The 21,338-nt window shown below is 43.3% G+C and overlaps 1 protein-coding gene and 1 long non-coding RNA gene across 2 annotated transcripts in view; both read right to left on the bottom strand.

Moving 5' to 3' along the window:
- Positions 1-21,338, bottom strand: part of LOC116986060 (cadherin-like protein 26) — a 37,420-nt gene that overhangs the window by 13,492 nt on the left and 2,590 nt on the right. The window contains exons 2-9 of the mRNA XM_033041240.1: positions 18,449-18,571; positions 13,735-13,893; positions 10,283-10,430; positions 6,644-6,804; positions 6,368-6,496; positions 3,118-3,303; positions 1,910-2,178; positions 1,334-1,476 (exon numbers count right to left, since the gene is read on the bottom strand). Coding sequence (XP_032897131.1) covers positions 1,334-1,476; positions 1,910-2,178; positions 3,118-3,303; positions 6,368-6,496; positions 6,644-6,804; positions 10,283-10,430; positions 13,735-13,893; positions 18,449-18,571 — 1,318 coding nt within the window. The remainder of the gene's footprint in view (positions 1-1,333; positions 1,477-1,909; positions 2,179-3,117; positions 3,304-6,367; positions 6,497-6,643; positions 6,805-10,282; positions 10,431-13,734; positions 13,894-18,448; positions 18,572-21,338) is intronic.
- On the bottom strand, positions 17,493-17,969 carry LOC116986211. The gene is made up of 2 exons (XR_004415438.1): positions 17,934-17,969; positions 17,493-17,594 (listed from the first exon to the last, which is right to left on the bottom strand). It is a non-coding gene; the product is annotated as an uncharacterized LOC116986211 (long non-coding RNA).

Consider the following 21,338-nt stretch of genomic DNA (forward strand, 5'->3'; position numbering starts at 1 on the left):
TGAGAACAACTCCAATTCCAAGACCGCAAGAAACAGGAAGAGTTGACAATGCAGCCTAGATGTTCACACAAATCAACCACCCTCCATTGTCCTGCTGAGTTTCACTGTTTCTATTACTCATTATCACCTTCCCCACAGCCAACAATGAACCATTGTGGCCTCCACCTTTCCAACTGGCGTTGATCTGTTTTTGTATATCTTCCATAAATATTTTCTATGTACTTTTTCATATCTCTCCGTTCCCTCTCCCTTGACTGAAGAAGGGTTTTGACCTGAAACATCACCTATTCCTTTTATCCAGAGATGCTGCCTGACCCGCTGAGTTGCTCCAGCTTTTTACGTCTCCCTTTCATTGACTCCATCAACTACCTCGTCAAGGCCACCATCATAGTCAAGGATGAGTCTCACCCCAGAAACTCTATCTTCTTCACTCTTCCATCAGGCAAGAGATTTAGAAGTTTGAAGGTAGACACAACATTTTGGAGTAACTCAGTGGCAGCATTTCTGGAGGTGGGGTTTCTGAAGAAGGGTCTCAACCCGAAACGTCACCCATTCCTTCTCTCCAGGAGTGCTGCCTATCCCAGAGAATTACTCCAGCATTTTGTGTCTATCTTCGATTTAAACCAGCATCTGTAGTTCTTTCCTCCACAGATAGGTTTGAAAACGCACATCTCCAGAATCAGGGACTGTTTCTTCCCAGCTGCTATCAGGCAACTGTACCATCCTATCACTAACTAGAGAGCAGTCCAGACCTACCATCAACCTCATTGGAGACCCTCGGTCTATATTTAATCGGACTTTACTGGACTTTATCTTGCACAAAACCTTATTCCCTTCATCATGTAGAAGGCTTGATTGTAATCATGTATAGTCTTTCCGCTGACTGGATAGCAGGCAACAAAAAAGCTTTTCTGTGTACCTCAGTGCATGTGACAATAAACTGAACTAAACTGAACCAAACAACTCAAATGAATTGAGGGTTAGCCTGGCACCTATCAATATTTTAAGATGTATAACATGCATAAACAAGTGCCAATCATTGTCACGGCTAAATTCGATTCAAAAATGCGTTCAAACATGATCGACACAAAATGCTAGAGTAACTCAGCAGGACAGGCAGCATCTCTGCAGAGAAGGAATGGCTGACATTTCAGGTTGAGATCCTTCTTCAGACCCGAAACATCACCCATTCCTTCTCTCCAGAGATGCTGTCTGTCCAGCTGAGTTACTCCAGTATTTTGTGTCTATGTTCGGTGTAAACCAGCATCTGCAAATCCTTCCTATGCATTTAAACAAGTCAGCAATCACCCAATAAATGGAAAAGAAAACGTACCCTCTTCAACTGCGTGTACTGTAAATGTGTAAACACTTTTATTCACATAAGGTGATTCTCTATCCAATTCTTGCACTGTTGTGACAACACCAGTGTCCACATCTACAGTCACCCATTCTGCTGGTTCAAAAGCTCGATAGTACCTTTGAAACAGAAGCACATGCTAGGTTAGTCAAGAAATTGATGAACACTGCTCAATGAAAGAGCAAGTTTAATACATATCACAACCAGAAAAGTCTGCATAATCCGTGGACAGCACAGTGGCGCAACGGTAGAGTGACTGCCTTAGAGCACCGGAGACCCGAGTTCAATCCCGACTACGGGTGCTATCTGTACGGAGTTTGTACGTTCTCCCCGTGACCTTATAGAAGTTATATACAAGTTACTTATGTAATTGAAACATTTATCATAGCACAGCTACTTTACGTAATCAGACATCAGCTTATTTTATTTAGCCTCACGTGATTGTTAGCTTTAGCAGCACTTAATTAAATCATTTATCTAGTAATCTAGGCACTAAACAAGTTACATTTCAAAATTATACACATTCATAATTCATAGTTGTCATTAACTTACTTGATGGAATGCTTATAAAATACATCTGTGTCAGAAGCATTGAATTTTCCCAGAACCTTTCCAGGCTTCTGACCTTCGATCTCATGAACGATCAGCACAGGAGGATTAAATACTGGAGGGTCATTCAAATCGTTCACGGTAATCAGCACAGTTAAATGTTGAGGTTTTGTATTAATGGTGTCTTTCATTCCAGGACATATAAATAGTGGCTCTTCATTCTCCACGCTTATCTTAATGTTCCTGACAGGACCAGCCTCATAATCCAAATGCTGCAATGGCAAAAACATTTTGGTAGTTTGTGTAGGAAGGAACGTCAGATGCTGGTTTGAATCGAAGATAGACACAAAACGCTGGAGTATCTCAGCAGGACAGGCAGCATCTCTGGAGAGAAGGAATGGGTGACGTTTCGGGTCTGAAGAAGGGTCTCGAACCGAAACATCACCCATTCCTTCTCTCCAGAGATGCTGCCTGTCCCGCTGAGATACTCCAGCATTTTGTGTCTATCATCCGTTGTATTATAGTTTAACTATCATAATACATTTTTTTTCTTATTCTAATACAGCAATTAATGATGTGCTATTTCCTTTCTATCTGTAAATTGCCTCAAGTGTGAAGGGAGAGGATAAGAAAAATGAGGTAGCTGGGAACTAATGTGAATGGAACATCAATGGTCGTCGAGGACTCAGTAGGCCGTAGAGCCTGTTTCTATACTATATCGCTAAACTGAACTAAACTAAAGCACTTGATCACTAAATCTAAAGGGTAGTAACATAGACTCGGAATGGAATAGAATGGAATACTTTATTGTCACATGTGACATGGTACAGTAAAATTCTTTGCTTGCACACCTTAGGTATGCAAATAGTCACTACATAAACGGAGCGGACAAAGTTACAAAATACCCTCACAGGCTCCCCCTTTGATCTTACCCCCCTCCCCCGCCTCAAGGCGGCCCCCCCCCCCCCCATTGTTCTGCCCTCTCCCCCTCTCACAGTGGTTCAATTGATTGAATTATCATAACAATAGCATCCAAATCATATTCAAAAACAAAGGAAGATGGTGAGCTATGGATTTCAGCTGCAACATAGAAAATGAAATATATAAATATTTATGCTGGGAAAGGTACAAATGAAGATAAGAAGCTTCTCTAGACACTCTATCTTAGTTAAAGCAGAATTGTGCAATCTTTCCGAGTTAAAATATTATACCTTTATCAGCATCAGTACTCCATTGTTTGTTGCTGGGTCTGTTTCCATCTTATAATTTTTATGTTCATTCCCTTCTGTGACTTGATACTTTGCTCTCCAGGATGGGGTGTTGGGAGTGTCTCGGTCAGTAACACCCACTCGCAATATAACAACATCCTTATCAGACTCATTGATAGTTATTTCAGCCTAAGGAAAGGAACACCAGTGAGACACAGGGAAAAAAATGCTAAAAAGTAGAATAAACATTAATGGGCCTGTCCCACTTAGGCGATTTTTCAGCGGACTGCAGGCGACTGTCAAGTTGCCGGCAGTCGCCTGAAAAGCCGGCAACTGGAACGGCGACTGTCAGAGTGGAACACACACACACACACATCGCTTCCTTCACCAGTTCGTTATGCAGGCGGGGTACAGGGCAAGCAGGGGGAGCGCTGTCTAAAAAATTCACACGGTGCAAAGCCAAAGTGAAACAGACACACACCGCGATGAACAGGAAGGTTGGCGCTGTAAAAAGACGGCTAAATCACAGTGTACGGTAAGTCTTTTAAAAGAGGGGAGAAGAGGGGGGGGGGGGGAGGGGGGAGAATGGGGGAGATGGAGTGGACACAATTTTTAAGAAGCCAGAGATACACGGCTGTGAAGCTCAGCGGACATTTAACATTACCGGTCGGTTATCCTTGGTTCTGAAAACTACTGCTTAACTTTTTTTTCCCCCAATGAGCCAATAAAATTCACTGGTCAGCACCGGCCACAACCTACGAGAACCTCTGAGAACCTTCGACCTCCTGGCAACCCATTAGGACCTACGGCAATATTCTTGCTACTCTCCATGGCAGCTTCATTCTAGTCGCCGCTAATTATTCAACACCTGAAAATCCGGCGACTGTCAGAGTGGAACACACACACACACACACACACATGTTGAAAAATTTGCGGCGACCATAATGAGGCCGCGACTAGTTCCCAGAATGCGGGAGGGACTGCCTCACGACCGTGAAATTGACTCCCCGGCAACCACCCGCGAACATGTGGTGACCATCTGGCGACTGCATAGTCTCCTGCAGTCGCCTAAACAGTCGCCTAAGTGGGACAGGCCCATATTAGTTGCGACACCAATCATTTGCATTCATAGACATTTAGATTTTTACGTCAAAATAAATGTTTCGAATGGTGCACAAATTCTCACATCCTTTACTCTTTGAGCAAAGGCCGGGAACTTTTTTTTTCAAGGTTTCATTTTATGCCGACATGAGTATTTCATGTGAATTTTCTATGTAGCTATGCTCATTAAAAATTGAAAACTATAGCTCTTTCCTTTGCTAACATACCAATGTGAGTTCAGAATAACATGAGTGCAGATAATTAATAGGAGAGAAGTCTTTTTAATACAATATACCGATGGATTTTTCAATACTTAACCAAAGGTGTAGACACGTATGTCCTGGAACAATATGCCAGGTAGTTCTCCACCTCACCTCTCTGATGCATCTCAATGTCAAAATCTTCGACTTCAAACATTTGGGCAGAAAAATTGAGAGAAAGGCTTTAGATGGGGGCTAGCCCAGAATGCCAATTGGGTTAGCCTGGACAAGTTGACTTGAGGGCCTGTTTCCTTGCTGTATGCCTCTAATATATATCTATATAAGCTGCATATAATATATGCTATGTACATATCTAATAAAACATATATTAGATATATTATATAGACACAATATATCATCTGAAGTAGGTTCTTGACCCAAAACATCACTTATCCATATACTCCAAAGACGCTGCCTGACCAGCTGAGTTAATCCAGTATTTTATGTCCTTTTGTGTATGAATCAGCATCTGAAATTCTTTGTTTCTAACATATCTCATGATATTTAAGCCTCAATGATTAAAACAAATTATGTATTAGTTTTGATATATTAAAGGACAGTTATACTACATCTTGCACTGTCATAAGCAGTGTCAGTTTTTCAATGATACAAAGTGCAAAAGATAAGCTAAATGGTAGAAGGTTAGACAATTTAAAGGCACAGCTTTGTGTAAAGAAATCTTTGATGGTGACACAATAACATAAAGCAGTTAGATAAACAACATCATGCAAGGAGTTTATTCTAAACCTTGGATTAGAAAAGGAAATAGAAATGTCTAAAATCATCACGAGTTTTCATAACAGGTTCAAAAATAATTTTCAAAACAGACTTGGATATAACTTATGGTAGGAAGGAACTGCAGATGCTGGCTTAAACCGAAGATATTGTGGATAATACTATGTGGATGAAAACAGAAAAGTGGATTTAATTGATTTTTTTTCAAAGCCAAATGATCTTCTTCCCTCGAGGATTCCACGATGTGTTAACGTTCCCAGCTTGATGGTCCCTTTTGTTCCTGTTAGTGTGTATGTGCCTTAAAGCAACACGCAAATTGTGTTCCTTCTTCAATGCATGCTGTTTCTCCAAGGTGAAACCAGACTTGCGAGTGAATGAAGTTGTGGAATCCGTCTGATGGGTACACTGCATTTGCTGTGGGTCAATGTCGTCAAATTCAAATTACTACACATGCCCATACTCAGCAAAATGCAGATACAAAGGTGTGAAGCACATAGGAAAGTGTGTAGGGAACAGGGCAGCACGGTGGCGCAGCGGTAGAGTTGCTGCCTTACAGCGCCAGAGACCCAGGTTCGATCCTGACTACAGGTGCTCTCTGTATGGGGTTTGTACTTTCTTCCTGTGACAGTGTGAGTTTTCTCCGAGTGCTCCGGTTTCCTCCCACACTCCAAAGACGTGCTGGTTTGTAGGTTAATTGGCTTCCATATATTGTCTTAGTATGCGTAGGATAGAACTAGTTAACAGGTGATCGGTGGTTGGCATGGATTCGAAGGACCTATTTCCGCGCTGCATCCCTAAACTAAACTAACCGAAACTAACCTAAACCAAACTAAACTGATGCCAGTGTTCAAGAAGGAACTGCAGATGCTGGAAGATCGAAGGTACACAAAAATGCTGGAGAAACTCAGCGGGTGCAGCAGCATCTATGGAGCGAAGGAAATAAGCGACGTTTCGGGCCAAAACCCTTCTTCAGACTGAAACGTCGCCTATTTCCTTCGCTCCATAGATGCTGCTGCACCTGCTGAGTTTCTCCAGCATTTTTGTGTACCCTAAACTGATGCCATGTTGATTAAAAAAAATAGTAAGTACAATTAACCCCCATTCTCCAAACGCTTTAGACTTAATATTCCTCTTGAAATGTCCATAAAATTACTTACACTTTCCAGAGTGAAAACAGGAAGATTGTTATTGGAATCAATCACTTTGATCCTCACTTCTGCAGAAGAGGACAACATATTGTGTCCTTTGTCTCTTGCTTTAATGACCAAAGTATAAGACTTGAGGGTCTAAAATAACAAATAAGAGTCAGGCATACATGTAAGCAATCTCTTAAAATAAAAGCACAGGACAATAACTAACGACCAGTGGCTGGATTGTCATGGTGGCACATCATCGAAGCAAGGATGTACAGTATTCTATTCCCAGATACATACCTCATAGTTTAAGCATTGTTGAAGAAGAATGGATCCATTATTTGGATGAATCTTAAACATATTTGAAGGTTTTGTAGGGTTTTGAGAAACAATAGAGTATACGACTGTCCCATTCTCTCTTTCATCAGGATCAACGGCCTTAATTTGGTAGATTTCTGTCCCTAAACATAGAACATGAATTAGTTTAGTTTATAGAGGCATAGAATGATACAGTGTGGAAACAGGCCCTTCGGCCCAACTCACCCACACCGGCCAACAATGTCCCAACTACACTAGTCTCACTTGCCTGCTCTCGGTCCATATCCCTCCAAACCTGTCGTATCCATGTACCTATCTAACTGTCTTAAATGATGGAATAGTCCCAGCCTCAACTACCTCCTCTGGCAGCTTGTTCCATACACCCATTACCCTTTGTGTGAAAAAGTTACCCCTCGGATTCCTATTAAATATTTTCCACTTCACCTTAAACCTATGTCCTCTGGTCCTTGATTCCCCTACTCTGGACAAAAGACTCTACCCAATCTATTCCTCTCATGATTTTGTACACCTCTATAAGATCTCCCCTCATCCTTCTGCGCTCCATGGAATAGAGACCTAGCCTACTCAACCTCTCCCAATAGCTCACACCCTCTAGTCCTGGCAACATCTTCGTAAATCTTTTCTGAACCCTTTCAAGCTTGACAATATCTTTCCTATAACATGGTGCCCAGAACTGAACACAATATTCTAAATGTAGTCTCACCAATGTCTAAGATATGGCCTCCCAACTTCTATACTCAATACTCTGATTGATGGCCAAAGTGCCAACAGCCTTTTTGACCACCTTAGCTATCTGTGACTTGACCTTCGAGGAACCATGCACCTGTCCTCCTAGATCCCTCTCCTCTACAACACTACCCAGAGGGTAGACGTCCCAAAGTGCAACACTTCTCACTTCCATCAACCGTTCCTCCGCCCACCTGGTCAATCGATCCAGATCCTGCTGCAATTGTTCACAACCATTGTCACTATCTGCAAAACCACTAACTTTTGTATCATCAGCAAACTTGCTCATCTTGCCCTGTGTGTTTTCATACAAATCATTGATGTAGATGACAAACAGTAACAAGCTCCACACCAAACCCGAGGCACACCACTAGGCACAGGCATCCAGTCTGAGAAGCAACCTTCCACCATTATCCTCTGTTTTCTTCCATGGAGCCAATTTACTATCCATTCTGAAGAATCCATACTATCAGTCTGAAGAAGGGTTTCGGCCCAAAACGTTGCCTATTTCCTTCGCTCCGTAGATGCTGCTGCACCCGCTGAGTTTCTCCAGCATTTTTGTGTACCTTCGATTTTCCAGCATCTGCAGTTCCTTCTTGAACATACTATCCATTCAGCGATGTCTCCTTGAATCCCATGCAATCTAACCTTCCAGAGTAGCCTACTATGTGGAACCCTTTCGAACGCCTTACTGAAGTCCATGTACACAACATCTACAACTCTGCCCTCATCAACCTTTTTGGTAGTGTCTTCAAAATAATCAATCAGATTTGTGAGGCACAACCTCCCACGTACAAAACCATGTTGACTATCCCTAATCAGCCCAAATGCCTTCGAATACTCTCCAGTAACTTACCAACTACAGATGTTAAGCTCATAGTTCCTAACATTTTCTCTGCAGCCCTTCTTGAAAAGAGGTACAACATTTGCCACCCTTCAGTCTTCTGGCACCTCTCCTATATTTAAGGACGACTCGTAAATTTCAACCAGGTCTCCCGCAATTTCCTCTCTTGTTTCCCACAATGTCCTCGGATATATCAGATCAGATCAGACCTGGGGATTTGTCTACCTTCAGACACGACAGTACCTTCATGACTTTTTCAACAGTAACCCCGGCTGCTCTCAAGACACTTCCAGTGACTGCTCCAATTCCCTCCGTCCTACTGCCTTTCACCTCAGTAAATACAGGGGAGAAATACTCATTTAGGACCTTGCCCATCTCCTGTGGCTCCACACAGACGTCACTGCTTTGATTCCTGAGAGGTCCCACACTCTCTCTAGTTACCTTTTCCCCATTATGTATTTATAAAATCTTGTGGGATTGTCGTTATGCCACCCGCTAGAGCTATCTCCTGGCCCCTTTTTGCCCTTCTGATTTCCTTTTTTAGTTTACTCCTCGGTTCCCGAAATTCCTCCAGGGATGCATTTGATCCCAGCTGCCTATACCTGTCCCATTCATCCTTCTTGTTTTTGACTAACATCCCAATTTCCCTCGTCAGCCAGGCTTCCTTACATTTGCCTGCTTTGCCCTTCACTCTAACGGGGATGTATGCATCGTGAGCTTTCTTCAGTACACTTGAAAACATCCCACTTGGCTGAAGTTCCTCTAATAACCTGCTCCAGTCAACTTGAGCGAGACCTTCTCTCATACTCTCAAAGTTGGCCTTACGCCAGTTGAGCATTTTAACACGTGGACCCTCTCCGTCCCTATCCATAACTATCTTAAACCTAATCGAACTGTGGTCACTGGTCCCAAACTGCTCCTCCACACTCACTTCATTAACTTGCCCTTCCCAATTTCCCCAATACTAGATCCAGCTTGGCCTCTCACGTGTGGGGACCTCCACATACTGCTTAAGAAAACTCTTCTGAACACGTTTGAGGAATTACACCCCATCTGAACCTACATGTTATGATCTTCCCAATCTATATTGGGAAAGTTAAAATTCCCTACTACAACAACCTTATTTGTCCTGCAGCTGTCTGCAATCTCCCAGCACATTTGTTCTTCTAATTCCTATTGACTAGTCGGGGGTCTGTAGTACACCCCCAACAAGGTGATCATCCCTTTCTTGTTCCTCAGCTCCACCCATATAGCCTCACTAGACAAACCATCCATAATGTCACCTCTAAACACAGCCGTGGCATCCTCCTTAACCACCAATGCAAACCCCCCTCCTCTTTTTCCCTCACCCCTATCGCTCCTGAAGCTCCTGTACCCCGGAACATTGAGCTGCCAGTCCTGCCCCTCCCTTACCCAGGTTTCAGTCATGGCTACAATGTCCCAGTCGCTCATACCTATCCATGCCCTCGTACCTATCCATCTGCCTTACCCATCAAGCCCCTTCCACTAAAATATGTGCCGTTTAAACCAACCCTCCATCCTCGCTCTCTGCCTTTCGCCTGCCTATTCAGTCCACTAACCTTTCCCACACCACCCTCCGTACCAACTTATAGCCTCTCATGTGCCTCTGTCCTGCACGAGATTATACCCATCTGCAAATCTAGTTTAAAGCCTCCTGTGTAACATTAGCAAACCTTCCCGCTAGAATGTTGGTCCCCCTCCAGTTTAGGTGCAACCTGTTCCTTTTATACAGTTCACCCCTGCCCCAAAGGAGATCCCAATTACCCATAGATCTGAATCCCTGCCCCCTGCACCAATTCCTCAGCCAGCCACACATTCATTTTGCCTATCTTCTTATTCTTACCTTCACTAGCACAAGGTGGAAGCAATCCTGAGATCACTACCTGCGCCACCGTGCCGCACAGTAAATTAATGCTCCTGAGGTTTTCTTTCTGAAATCTAGGTCTTTTTGTTTTGAATAAATGACATGAAGTATTAAAACCAATATCTGTTTTGGGAGAAATTCCTACCTGGAAATGTACTTTCCAATATATGCACCTCATATACATCTCGAGTGAATTTCGGATTATTGTCATTGATATCAATAACTTCAATTTTATACATCATATGATCATCTAATGCATTCGAGGTACCCTCTTCATGTACATCTATTTTAAACTAAATAAGCCAGAAAAGATAGAATTAGATATCACAACAAAAATGTTAGCAAATATCAATCCATTAATTTTATTTTCAATAATTTGCTTTATAATCAGAATGTGATGCCACATTCAAAGAACCATAAATTGTGCATTATAAATATTATTTCTCATAGAGTTCTAGAAAGGTGCAGCACAGAAACGAGGCCTTGAAGCCAATCTCTTTTGTTCCAGACATGCACATGTCTCGTTATGCAAATTCCATTTGCCTGCATGTCCCCCTTTGCCTTTCATATTCATGTACCCATCCAAGTGTCTTTTAAATGCTGTAATGTCTGCCTGCACAATCTAATCTGGCAATTTATTCCAAATAATAATAATAATAATGGATGGGATTTATATAGCGCCTTTCTAATACTCAAGGCGCTTTACATCGCATTATTCATTCACTCCTCAGTCACACTCGGTGGTGGTAAGCTACTTCTGTAGCCACAGCTGCCCTGGGGCAGACTGACGGAAGCGTGGCTGCCAATCTGCGCCTACGGCCCCTCCGACCACCACCAATCACTCACACACATTCACACACAGGCAAAGGTGGGTGAAGTGTCTTGCCCAAGGACACAACGACAGTATGCACTCCAAGCGGGATTCAAACCGGCTACCTTCCGGTTGCCAGCCGAACACTTAGCCCATTGTGCCATCTGTCGTCCCAAATAGTCACTACTTACCCTTCAGGTCTCCTGTAGATCATTCCCTACTCAACACTTGCCCTCTAGTTTTACCCACTCCCCCTCTAGGAAAAAAGATTCCGACTATCCTCCCTACCCAAGCCCCCGATAGCTTTGTAAATCTCTATAAAGGCACACGTCAGCCCCAATACGTTTCAATGAGAATAAACCCAGCAAATCCAATCTTTAGTTACAATTACAGCCCTCCATTCCAGTTAATATTGGATAATATTATTATCCATAACAATAATTGGATAATAAATATTCTGGTTAATCCCTTCTGCACTCTCCCTATTATTCCCACGTTTTTCTGTGCAGTGTGGAGACCATGACAGTAGACAAGACTCTAAGTGTATTCTAACCAACATTTGTACATCCTCAACTTAATGTCCCAACTCTTGTACTCAATCAATAGTAGACATTAAACAATAGACATCGTTATCAGCATTGAAGACTTGGGGCAAAGGCCTGATTCTCATTTATTGCTCATATTCATTGCTCATATTCTATGTTCACTCTTCTGGGGAGATGCTAACTGCATTTTGTTGTCTCTGTACTGTACACTGCACAATCACAATAAAGTTTGAACCTGAATCTGATTCTTCGCTGTATAAAATCCAACTTTGCAATTGGTATTGTTGTGGTTGATTGCAGTAATATTATGGTATGGCAGGAACTAGAGATAGTCGTGATTCCATGCCATTCATAATCCTACATCCCAACGTTTATTTGCAATGCTCTGGTAAATATACCAAATGTCTTTTTCACTGTCCTATCCACCTGTGTAGCCAGTTTCAGGGAGGTATGGACTTGCACCATAAGGTCTTGTTGTAACATCAACACTCCTAACACTTCTGCCATTTAATCTAAATGTCAAACAGAATTTATCTCCCAAAGTGCATTATTGCTTGTCAAAATCATTCATATTGATTTATTTAAACTCCACTTTGACAGCATACCTCCATTCCTTTATTTTAATGTTAGGTTGAAGGGACTTTGACCTGAGTTAGCTAGATTATAGGATGAAACGTCACATTAGTGACAGAGCACATGGTCTTGGCAGGAGAACTGTCCTATTGGATAGACTACATTTTGCATCAGACATTGTGACAAATACTGAAATGGTCAAACAGCAGTTATTCCTGTAACTGCTGGCATTTACGGGCACTTCTTACTGTAAGCTAAGCAAATAGGTAACATCAAAATCAGGACTCATCTCAGTAAAATTAGGAGAATATGGTAACAATACAACATTTAAACACAATATTTATGTTAATATGCAGCATGGAAACAATGCAATGGAACAACATTCATAGTCTTACAGTGTGGAAACAGGCCCTTCGGCCCAACTTGTCCACATCAGCCAATATGTCCCATCTACACTAGCCCCACCTGCATGCATTTGGCCCATATCCCTCTAAACTTGTCTTATCCATGTAGCTGTCTAAATGTTTCTTAAAAGTTGCGATAGTACCTGCCTCAACTACCTCCTCCATACACCTACCACCATTTACGTAAAACGGTTACCCCTCAGGTTCCTAAATCTTTCCCCACTCAACTTAAACGTACTGTAGGTCCTCTGGTTCTTGATTCCCCTACTCTGCACAAGAGACTCTGTGCATCTATCTACCTGATCTATTCCACTCATGATTTCGTACACTGGGAAGGTATTATTCAAAAGGTGCAAACATTGATTATTTTTGTTTCCTTCTGCACAACTGCAGAAAAGCTGGAAATTGTAAAAGTATGGTTGTCTATCTCTAGTTACTCATTCATTCTACATCGTTGAAAACATTAGTGACGCAGTGGTGCTGGTTTCCGACGGGAACGGTGACGGACGCACCACACATCTCCGCCCTTAACTCCCCCCGACCTGACGTCAACCACAATAATGCCAATTGCAATGTTGGATTTTTCAAGATTGTTCCAAACTGGTTCGGTTGCGTGAAATTACAACTCGGGTGTCTTTGTGAAAAAAGGAGAGGCAGCTTTGAAGCAAATAAAGTTGACAGATGTGCTTCGGGGGATAATTTACTGTCCTGAACTCTTGCATTTGAGACCCACCAATGTCAACACAGGGCTAGGCACTTAGGTTAGTTCAGAGACCAAGCGCAGAAACTGGCCCTTTGGCCCAACAAGTCTGCGCCGACCAGCGATCACCCTGTGGACTAGCACTATCCTACACACACTAGGGACAAATTACATTTTTACCAAGCCAATTAGCCTACAAACCTGCACGTCATTGGAATGTGGGAGGAAACAGGAGCGCCCAAAGCAACCCCACACAGGTCACGGGGAGAACGTACAAACTCCATACAGACTGTACCCGGAGGCAGGATCGAACCTGGGTCTCTGGCGCTGTACAGCAGCAATTCTACCGCTGCGTCACCGTGCTACCCAAATATTTCTGCCAACACATTGGTTGCTAAACAGCACTGTAAAGATATTGGAATAAGTTCAAGGGTTCTATTTCTCGATCATTTAATGCTGATCTGCCTCAAAATAGGCACATGCAAAATGTTGGATTCAGTTTCTGTGCTTTAAAACACTCAGCAAAAGTTTAATTGAAAAGAATCAAAGAAAGAAAACATTTACCGTCAATGATTTTGTTTGCTCTCGATCAACCTTGCGAGTAATATATATTTGCCCAGTATTTTTGTTAACCTTGAACAACTCTTTCTCAGGATTTCGATCAACTCCCTCACCCGAAATGATAAATATCAGTGTGTGGTTTTGTGACTTGTCATTGTTTAACTGTAAGGAAAGAAAGGTGTTACTTTTAAAAATAATTATCCAAGAAAATTAGTCTGGGTGATCTGTAAACAGCATTTCATTAAAATATGAAACGATTTCACGGCTTTTAACATTTCAAACATAGTGTGCCATTAAAAACTTGGGCTTTGAATTTACTCTATGGAATAATATTTATAAATAGACAATAGACAATAGACAATAGGTGCAGGAGTAGGCCATTCGGCCCTTCGAGCCATTCAATGTGATCATTTAAAATATTTAAGTTCATAAGTTTGTAGGTTCATAAGTTAAACGTACAAAATTCGGCCATTCGGCCCATCAAGTCTACTCCGCCATTCAATCATGGCTAATCTATCTTTCCCTCAACCCCATTCTCCTGCCTTCTCCCTATAACCCCTGACACCCGTACTCATCAAGAATCTAAATAGGTGTTTAACAGCCTTAAAAATATCCATTGACTTAGCCTCCATAGCCTTCTGTGGCAATGAATTCTACAGATTCATCACCCTCTGACTAAAGAAATTCCTCCTCCTCTCCTCATCAAGTTGCTAATCTCGACTAAATAAGAACAGTTATGCCAATTTGTTTTAAGAAATATAGTTCTTAATTAAGCTGGAATTTGTTATTTATAAAGTTTTAGAGAGTTAAGGGCTGAATGCAGGACTGGTTGGGTGGAAGGACCTGTTCTGTGCTGTAGAGCTCTATGTTCTATGATAAATTTAACTTCTCAATGTCAGCATCAGATGAGCATGTCAAGACCTGTGTACTTATGGTTCCTATTAACCAAGAATTGTCATAGTCCTACTGATAATTGCTCGTTTCTGAGCTTCCCCCCCAGTCTAGTTTCAGTAAAAACACTGAATCAAGCACTTGAATTAACTAACTTTTATTTTAGCAAAAGTGCGTCGCAGATCACACACTGTAACCATCCCCCACCGCGGGTTCGATCCTTGTGTCTATCTGTTCAAGCCCTCTAGGCCTCGCGCAGACAGAGACACTCCAGAAGTTCCTCCAGAAGTTCGACCTTGAGCCTGGTGATCATGGCCTTTTATATGACCCGCGAACCTGGGCCGAACCACACAGGGGGTTGTCTTCCAATTACCCAATTACAGATATCGATTACCCCCAAACATAACAGACATTTCCCTAACCCAATGATACAACAGTTCAATACATTGTATACACAATGGACTTCGAGACGAAGTCAACTAATGAAACATTTATCCTTATTAACAGAGCTCTCAGACAGCGCTTAACACCCCATCCAATAAACATCCAGCAGAGTCAGATTCTGCAACATGATTTACAAGCTATTTACAAAATGTATATCTAGTTTGCAACCACCCAATCCATTCTATGCATTTGGTATCAGATTGACAAGGTTTGCAAGACTTCCTATGAATTGTATCTAAGTTCCAGACTCTCTGGCACCTCCCGCAGCTTGTCCCAGCTCTGCAGAGAGCAATCCCAATTTGACCAAATCTCCCAGCAAGCCTTGACACAACCCCATTTTGAAGTCCTGATTGGTCCAATTTAGCCTGGATTAACAATACAGCATGGAAACATTCCCTTCGCCCCAACTTGCCCCTGGCCACCAAGGTGCCCCATCTACGCTAGCCCCATCTGCCTGCATTTGGCCAATATCCCTCTAAAACCTTCCTATCTATGTACCTGTCCAAGTGTCAGATAAGGTTTAAACCTTAAACTTATTATTAGGGGGTGGCACATTAGTGCAGCAATAGAGTAGCTGCCATACAACGCTTTTGCTGCCAGAGAAGCGGGTTCGATCCCAACTACGGGTGCTGTCTGTACAGAGTTTGGACGTTCTCCCCATGACCGTGTGGTTTTCTCCAAGATCTTCAGTTTCCTGCCACACTTCCAAAGATGTACAGGATTGTAGGTTAATTGGTTTGGTATAAATGTAAAATTGTCCCTAGTGTGTATAGGATAGTGTTTTCATGTGCGGGGATCGCTGGTCAGTGTGGAATCAGTGGGCCGAAGGGCTTGTTTCCGTGCTGTATCTCAAAACTAAATGGGTGTCAAAAGAATGTCTTTTAATTTTCTTTTTAACTTTAATTTTCCTCATCGTTTTCGTGTGATGGTTAAACTCTCATAGTCTTTCGTGTGGAACACCACTCAATTGAAGTATACCAAGATTTCAAAATCATGAAGCCTCCTAGAATCTTTTCTCTTCTTTCCTTGCTCCTTCTTTCTGTTTCTACTATCTCTCTGTTCAGTGGAACATGGATCAGGCACGGTCAAATAGGACTTACTTAGATGAGGCATCTTGGCTAGCACGGACTAGTTGGGGCTAAGGGCCTGTTTCCGTGCGCTAATTGAAAGATGTACACTATGATATTGAGGAAAGATGAAACCTTCTTGTTTGTGGTACAAGACAAAACTGGTCCTGAACTATGCAGGGTTGCAGTTTCGCAAGAAAGACATTTTAGAAACATGCACAGGCACAGGTTTTCGATACATGCCCTTCTATAGCCATAAGGATTTGCAGATGCTGGAATCTTGTGCAAACACAAAGTGCCGGAGGAACTCAGCAGGTCGGAAAACATTGATGGAACATTGACAAATAAGCAACATTTTGGGTTGCAATACATCAGAGGATCCTTAAGAAGGGTCCAGACCCTAAACGCCACATTTCCATGTGCTCCAGAGATTCTGCCTGACCCGCTGAGTTACTCCAGCATTTTAGGTTCTACACATTGGTGGCACAGTGGCGTAGCAGTAGAATTGCTGCCTTATAGTGCGAGAGACCCAGGTTCAATTGCTTGTCTGTACAGAGTTTGCACGTTCTGAGACGGCGTGGGTCTCCCTGAGACGGCGTGGGTTTTCCCCGCCTGCCCCAGTTTCCTCCTGCACTCCAAAGACGTGGAATTTTGAAGGTAAATTGTCTTGCAAATTGTGTAGGAGAAAGGCTGGTTTCCGCGCTGTATCTCTAAACTAAACAAGTCGAATAGTAGAGATTTCATGAACCTTGCAACCAAAGCCAAAGTACTCTAAATACAACATAATAAGCAACATTTTTTCTCAGGCACTGAAGTCATTCTAATGCTTTGACATATGGTTAACTGGGCCAATGATGAACTCTTTGTATGAGACAGATGCAGAATTTATATTAAACTAGACTAAGTGGGACCCGTTGGGTCCCAGCATCACACAGGAGGGCTGGTCCCCCAACGCAATATTCCACCTCTCCACCCATTCCAATATTGGTGGCCAGTGGGGGGGGGGGGGGGGGGCTTCTGGAACGTTAGTCTGGGTGTTGTGGGCTGAAGGGACAGGTTTCCAGAGGGCTAGTATGGACATTGTGGACTGAATGGATTCTTGTGCTGGCAGCTCACTCACTCACGGCTGGTGGGTTGGCAGTTGACTCACGGCTATCCCTTGAAATTCCATTTCAAGCAGGGTGCAAGGCCACTTAAGACAGTGAGTCATGACCTCTCCCTCTTCCATCTCGCAGAGACTGAGCCATGCCCACACTTCTAGGTTTTATAGTCCCTCCCGCCCTCCCACCATAAGGGGCGTGGCCTTCATGGCGTGATAGACAGGAGAGAGAATCTCAACATTATTTAAACACTAATAACTCTCTTATTTTACATCGATGGGGAAAATCCTTGGCACCTGATGAGCGGGGGACTCTGAGTAAGATGGCCTAAAAATCACAGCCTTACGTGGTAGCGCTTTTTCTGAAATCAACATAAAGCGCAAATAGGAAGTGGTCAAATTTAGACTTTTAATTATATAGAGGGCAAGGCAACTTTAATTAGGCAAGGCAACTTTAATTAGGCAAAACAACTTTAATTAGGCAAGGCAACTTTAATTAGGCAACACAGCTTTAGCATTTCCAAACCAAAGGCAACACAGCTTCAGCATTTCCAAACCAAAGGCAACACAGCTTTAGCATTTCCAAACCAAAGGCAAGACAGCTTTATCATTTCCAAACCAAAGGCAACACAGCTTTAGCATTTCCAAACTATATTTTCAAACCACATTAAGGGCACTGACAGGTCAGTAAAACCACTCACAGTTTAGTAGACATGTGTTCAGTGTTATTCACAGCTTCCCCCATCTTGCAAAGACTGACTGAGGCACTCAACACTTCCGGGTTTTATAGTCCCACTGGAAGGGGCGTGGCCTTCAGGAGAGAGAATCTCAACATTTTTTTAAACACTAATAACTCTTTTATTTTTCATCAATAGGGAAAATCCTCTTGTCCTGCACAGCGGGACTCTGAGTAAGATGGCCAAAAATCACAGCCGTAAGTGGCAGCATTTTTTCTAAAATCAATATACAGAACAGGAAGTGGTCAAGATCAGACTTTTAGTAATATAGATTTGCACTACCTTGTATCCTGAAAAATCTTAACATGTTTCATGCACGTTTGTTCCTAAGTTAAAATAATATCTTCTTCAGTATGAAGAAGGGTCTCGACCCGAAACGTTGCCTATTCCTTCGCTCCCTAGATGCTGCCTCACCCGCTGAGTTCTCCAGCATTTTTGTCTACCTTCTTATAACCATATTCTCTCGTTACGGCGCTTACCTTTATTGCTTCTTTGGGATAAGGCCCAGGATCGTCTTCAATCATCCGAAAAGTAGCAGTAATCCATCTTCTCTTTTCCCGATGCAGTATAATCGACCCCTGCCCTTCGACACTGCAGATTTCCTAAAGTTAAGCATTTTCATTTTTAACAATTATTAAGTACCCACGATTAACACAAAACAAATTGTTAAAGTAAGCTTCCTTTAAGCCCCGTTCCAAATATGTAAAGTTGCCCCCAATCCATCTGTAAAGGTTCCTGCTCAAAGAATGCATAAAATGGAACTGCAGATGCTGGTATATACCAAAGATAGACACAAAGTGCTGGAGTAACTCAGCGGGTCAGGCAGCATCTCTGGAGGAAAAGGACGGGTGACCTTTCGAGTGGAGACCCTTCCTCAAACTCCTTTTTCTCCAGAGATGCTGCCTGACCCGCGGAGTTACTCCAGCACTTTGTGTCTACCTTCCTAGTCAAAAATATCAGTTTTCCTAAATGTTAAATAGTATCAGATTCTAAAAATCCTTTAATTTATAATTCATGCTTATACTCACATAACAACAGAATGGCCTTGATTATAATTAAAAGATTTGTTTAGTAACTCAGCACACACTGCAGGTGGTACAGTGGTGCAGTTGGTGGAGCTGCTGCCTCACAGCACTAGAGACCTGGGTTCGATCCTGGCCTCGAGTGATGTTTGTGTGGAGTTTTCAATGTGACCTGCAGTTTGCGCATTCTCCCTGTGACCCCCCTGGGTTTCTTCCAGCAAGCTCATACATCCAAAAGACGTGTGGGTTTGTAGATTAATTGGCCTCTGTTAAATTCCCCCGAGTGTGCAGGGAGTGGAGGGGAAAGTGGGATAACGGAACCAGTGCAAATGGGTGATCGATATTCAGCGTGAACTCGGTCAAGAGTCAAGTGTCAAGAGACAAGAAGTTTTATTTTCATATCATGAAACAGAACAATGAAATTCTTACTGGCATCACCAGAACAGATATGTAAACATGAACATCATCTTGGCCCCGCTCTGGGAGTAGGAGTGGGGGCGGATCCGGATCCGCAATGGCCGTGAGTCCCAGGCCGAGCTCGGTGATCGCTTGCCTGCTTCTGCTGCTGTTGGTGGTGAGACGTTGCGCCGCGCCAGGGTGTCCCACTTGGCCGTCATTTACGTGACAGAACGGTGGCGCACGAAGATTTTGTGCAGCACAAAATCCTGGCACGCAGCGCAATACCGCGCGCAACTCCACACTCCTCCACGCCACTCCATGCGCCCATCCCGCGCTACCCACACGCTACCAGGTCGTGTAAATGGCACGCAAGTGACGGCCAAGTGGGACAGGCCCTATAGTGTTCTCCATATTAAATTACAAAAAAAGTTCAGTGTGTATGCTGGTGTACACCGAAGATCGGCACAAAATGCTGGAGAAACTCAGTTGGCCAGGGGGATGGAGGGAGGGGAGGGGGGGGAGGGGAGAGGGGAGAGGGGAGGGGAGAGGGAGAGGGAGAGGGAGAGGGAGAGGGAGAGGGAGAGGGAGAGGGAGAGGGAGAGGGAGAGGGAGAGGGAGAGGGGGGGGGAGAGGGGAGGGGGGGGAGAGGGAGGGGAGGGGGGGGGGGGGAGAGGGGAGGGGAGAGGGAGAGGGAGAGGGAGAGGGGGAGAGAGAGAGAGAGGGAGAGAGAGAGAGAGAGAGAGAGGGAGAGAGAGAGGGAGAGGGAGAGGAGAGGGTGGGGGAGAGGGGGAGGGAGAGGGAGAGGGGGAGAGGGAAAGGGAGAGTGAGAGAGGGAGAGTGAGAGGGTGTGTGTGTGTGTGTGTGTGTGTGTGTGTGTGTGTGTGTGTGTGTGTGTGTGTGTGTGTGTGTGTGTGTGTGTGTGTATGTATGTATGTGTGTGTGTGTGTGTGTGTGTGTGTGTGTGTGTGTGATAAATACGGTCGGGCAATGAGCTTGTTTCTGTGCCGTACCTCTAAACTAATCTCTAATAACTGTTGGAATGTGAAATCCAATTTCTCCAAGTTTAGTTTAGAGATGCAGCAGGGAAACAAGCCATTTGGCCCACTGAGTCTCCGCCGACTAGCGATCCCCGTACATTAACACTAACCTACACGTACTGGGGACAATTTACATTTATAGCAAGCTAATTAATCTATAAACCTGTACGTCTTTGGAGTGTGGGAGGAAGCTGAAGATCTCGATGCAAACCCATGCGATCACGGGGAGAATGTACAAACTCCATACACACAGCACCCATAATCAGGATCGAACCACTGGTGCTGTGGCAGCATCTCTACTGCTGCACCACCGTGCCACAAATCAATTGAAAATCTCGTCTTATTCCTCACTGAGCTTCCGTGTGGGGTGAATGGTGGGAAAGAGTTAAACCCGGAGAGAACTGAACACGCCAGCTGGAAACCATGACATTTAGGCTTCAATTGGGTTAACATTGAGTCACAATCTGCTTTGTGTAAAACAATTCACCTGTGCAAATTGTTGGATTGAGATCTACCTTTTGCAGATAGCCCAGCCACCCAGCTTAGAACATTATACCATTTAGATTCCACTGAAGTAATTCAGAACTTGACTGTACCGAACCCTTGCTGGAGAAATGATAGGTACCCTATACACCAAAGAACTCATCACCTTTGAAAGTGAAAATCAGTTTCTTATTTACATCTAAATATATATTTTTCACAAAAAAGAGGATCCTTCCTGAAACAAACACAAATTTACGACACCTTATAGAAATGTTGTTTCAAAATGGCTGGTCCTAATTAGTATGCGCCTTGGTCTAAACTTGAGATTGGTATAACACGTCATACAGCTATTAGAAACTACAAACACTTTTTGGAACATGGATTAAAATGGCACTGCATTGGAGGGCGATGAAGGAGGGGAGGGGGGT

Source organism: Amblyraja radiata, chromosome 23 (genome assembly GCF_010909765.2).
Source record: "Amblyraja radiata isolate CabotCenter1 chromosome 23, sAmbRad1.1.pri, whole genome shotgun sequence".
Lineage (NCBI taxonomy): Eukaryota > Metazoa > Chordata > Chondrichthyes > Rajiformes > Rajidae > Amblyraja > Amblyraja radiata.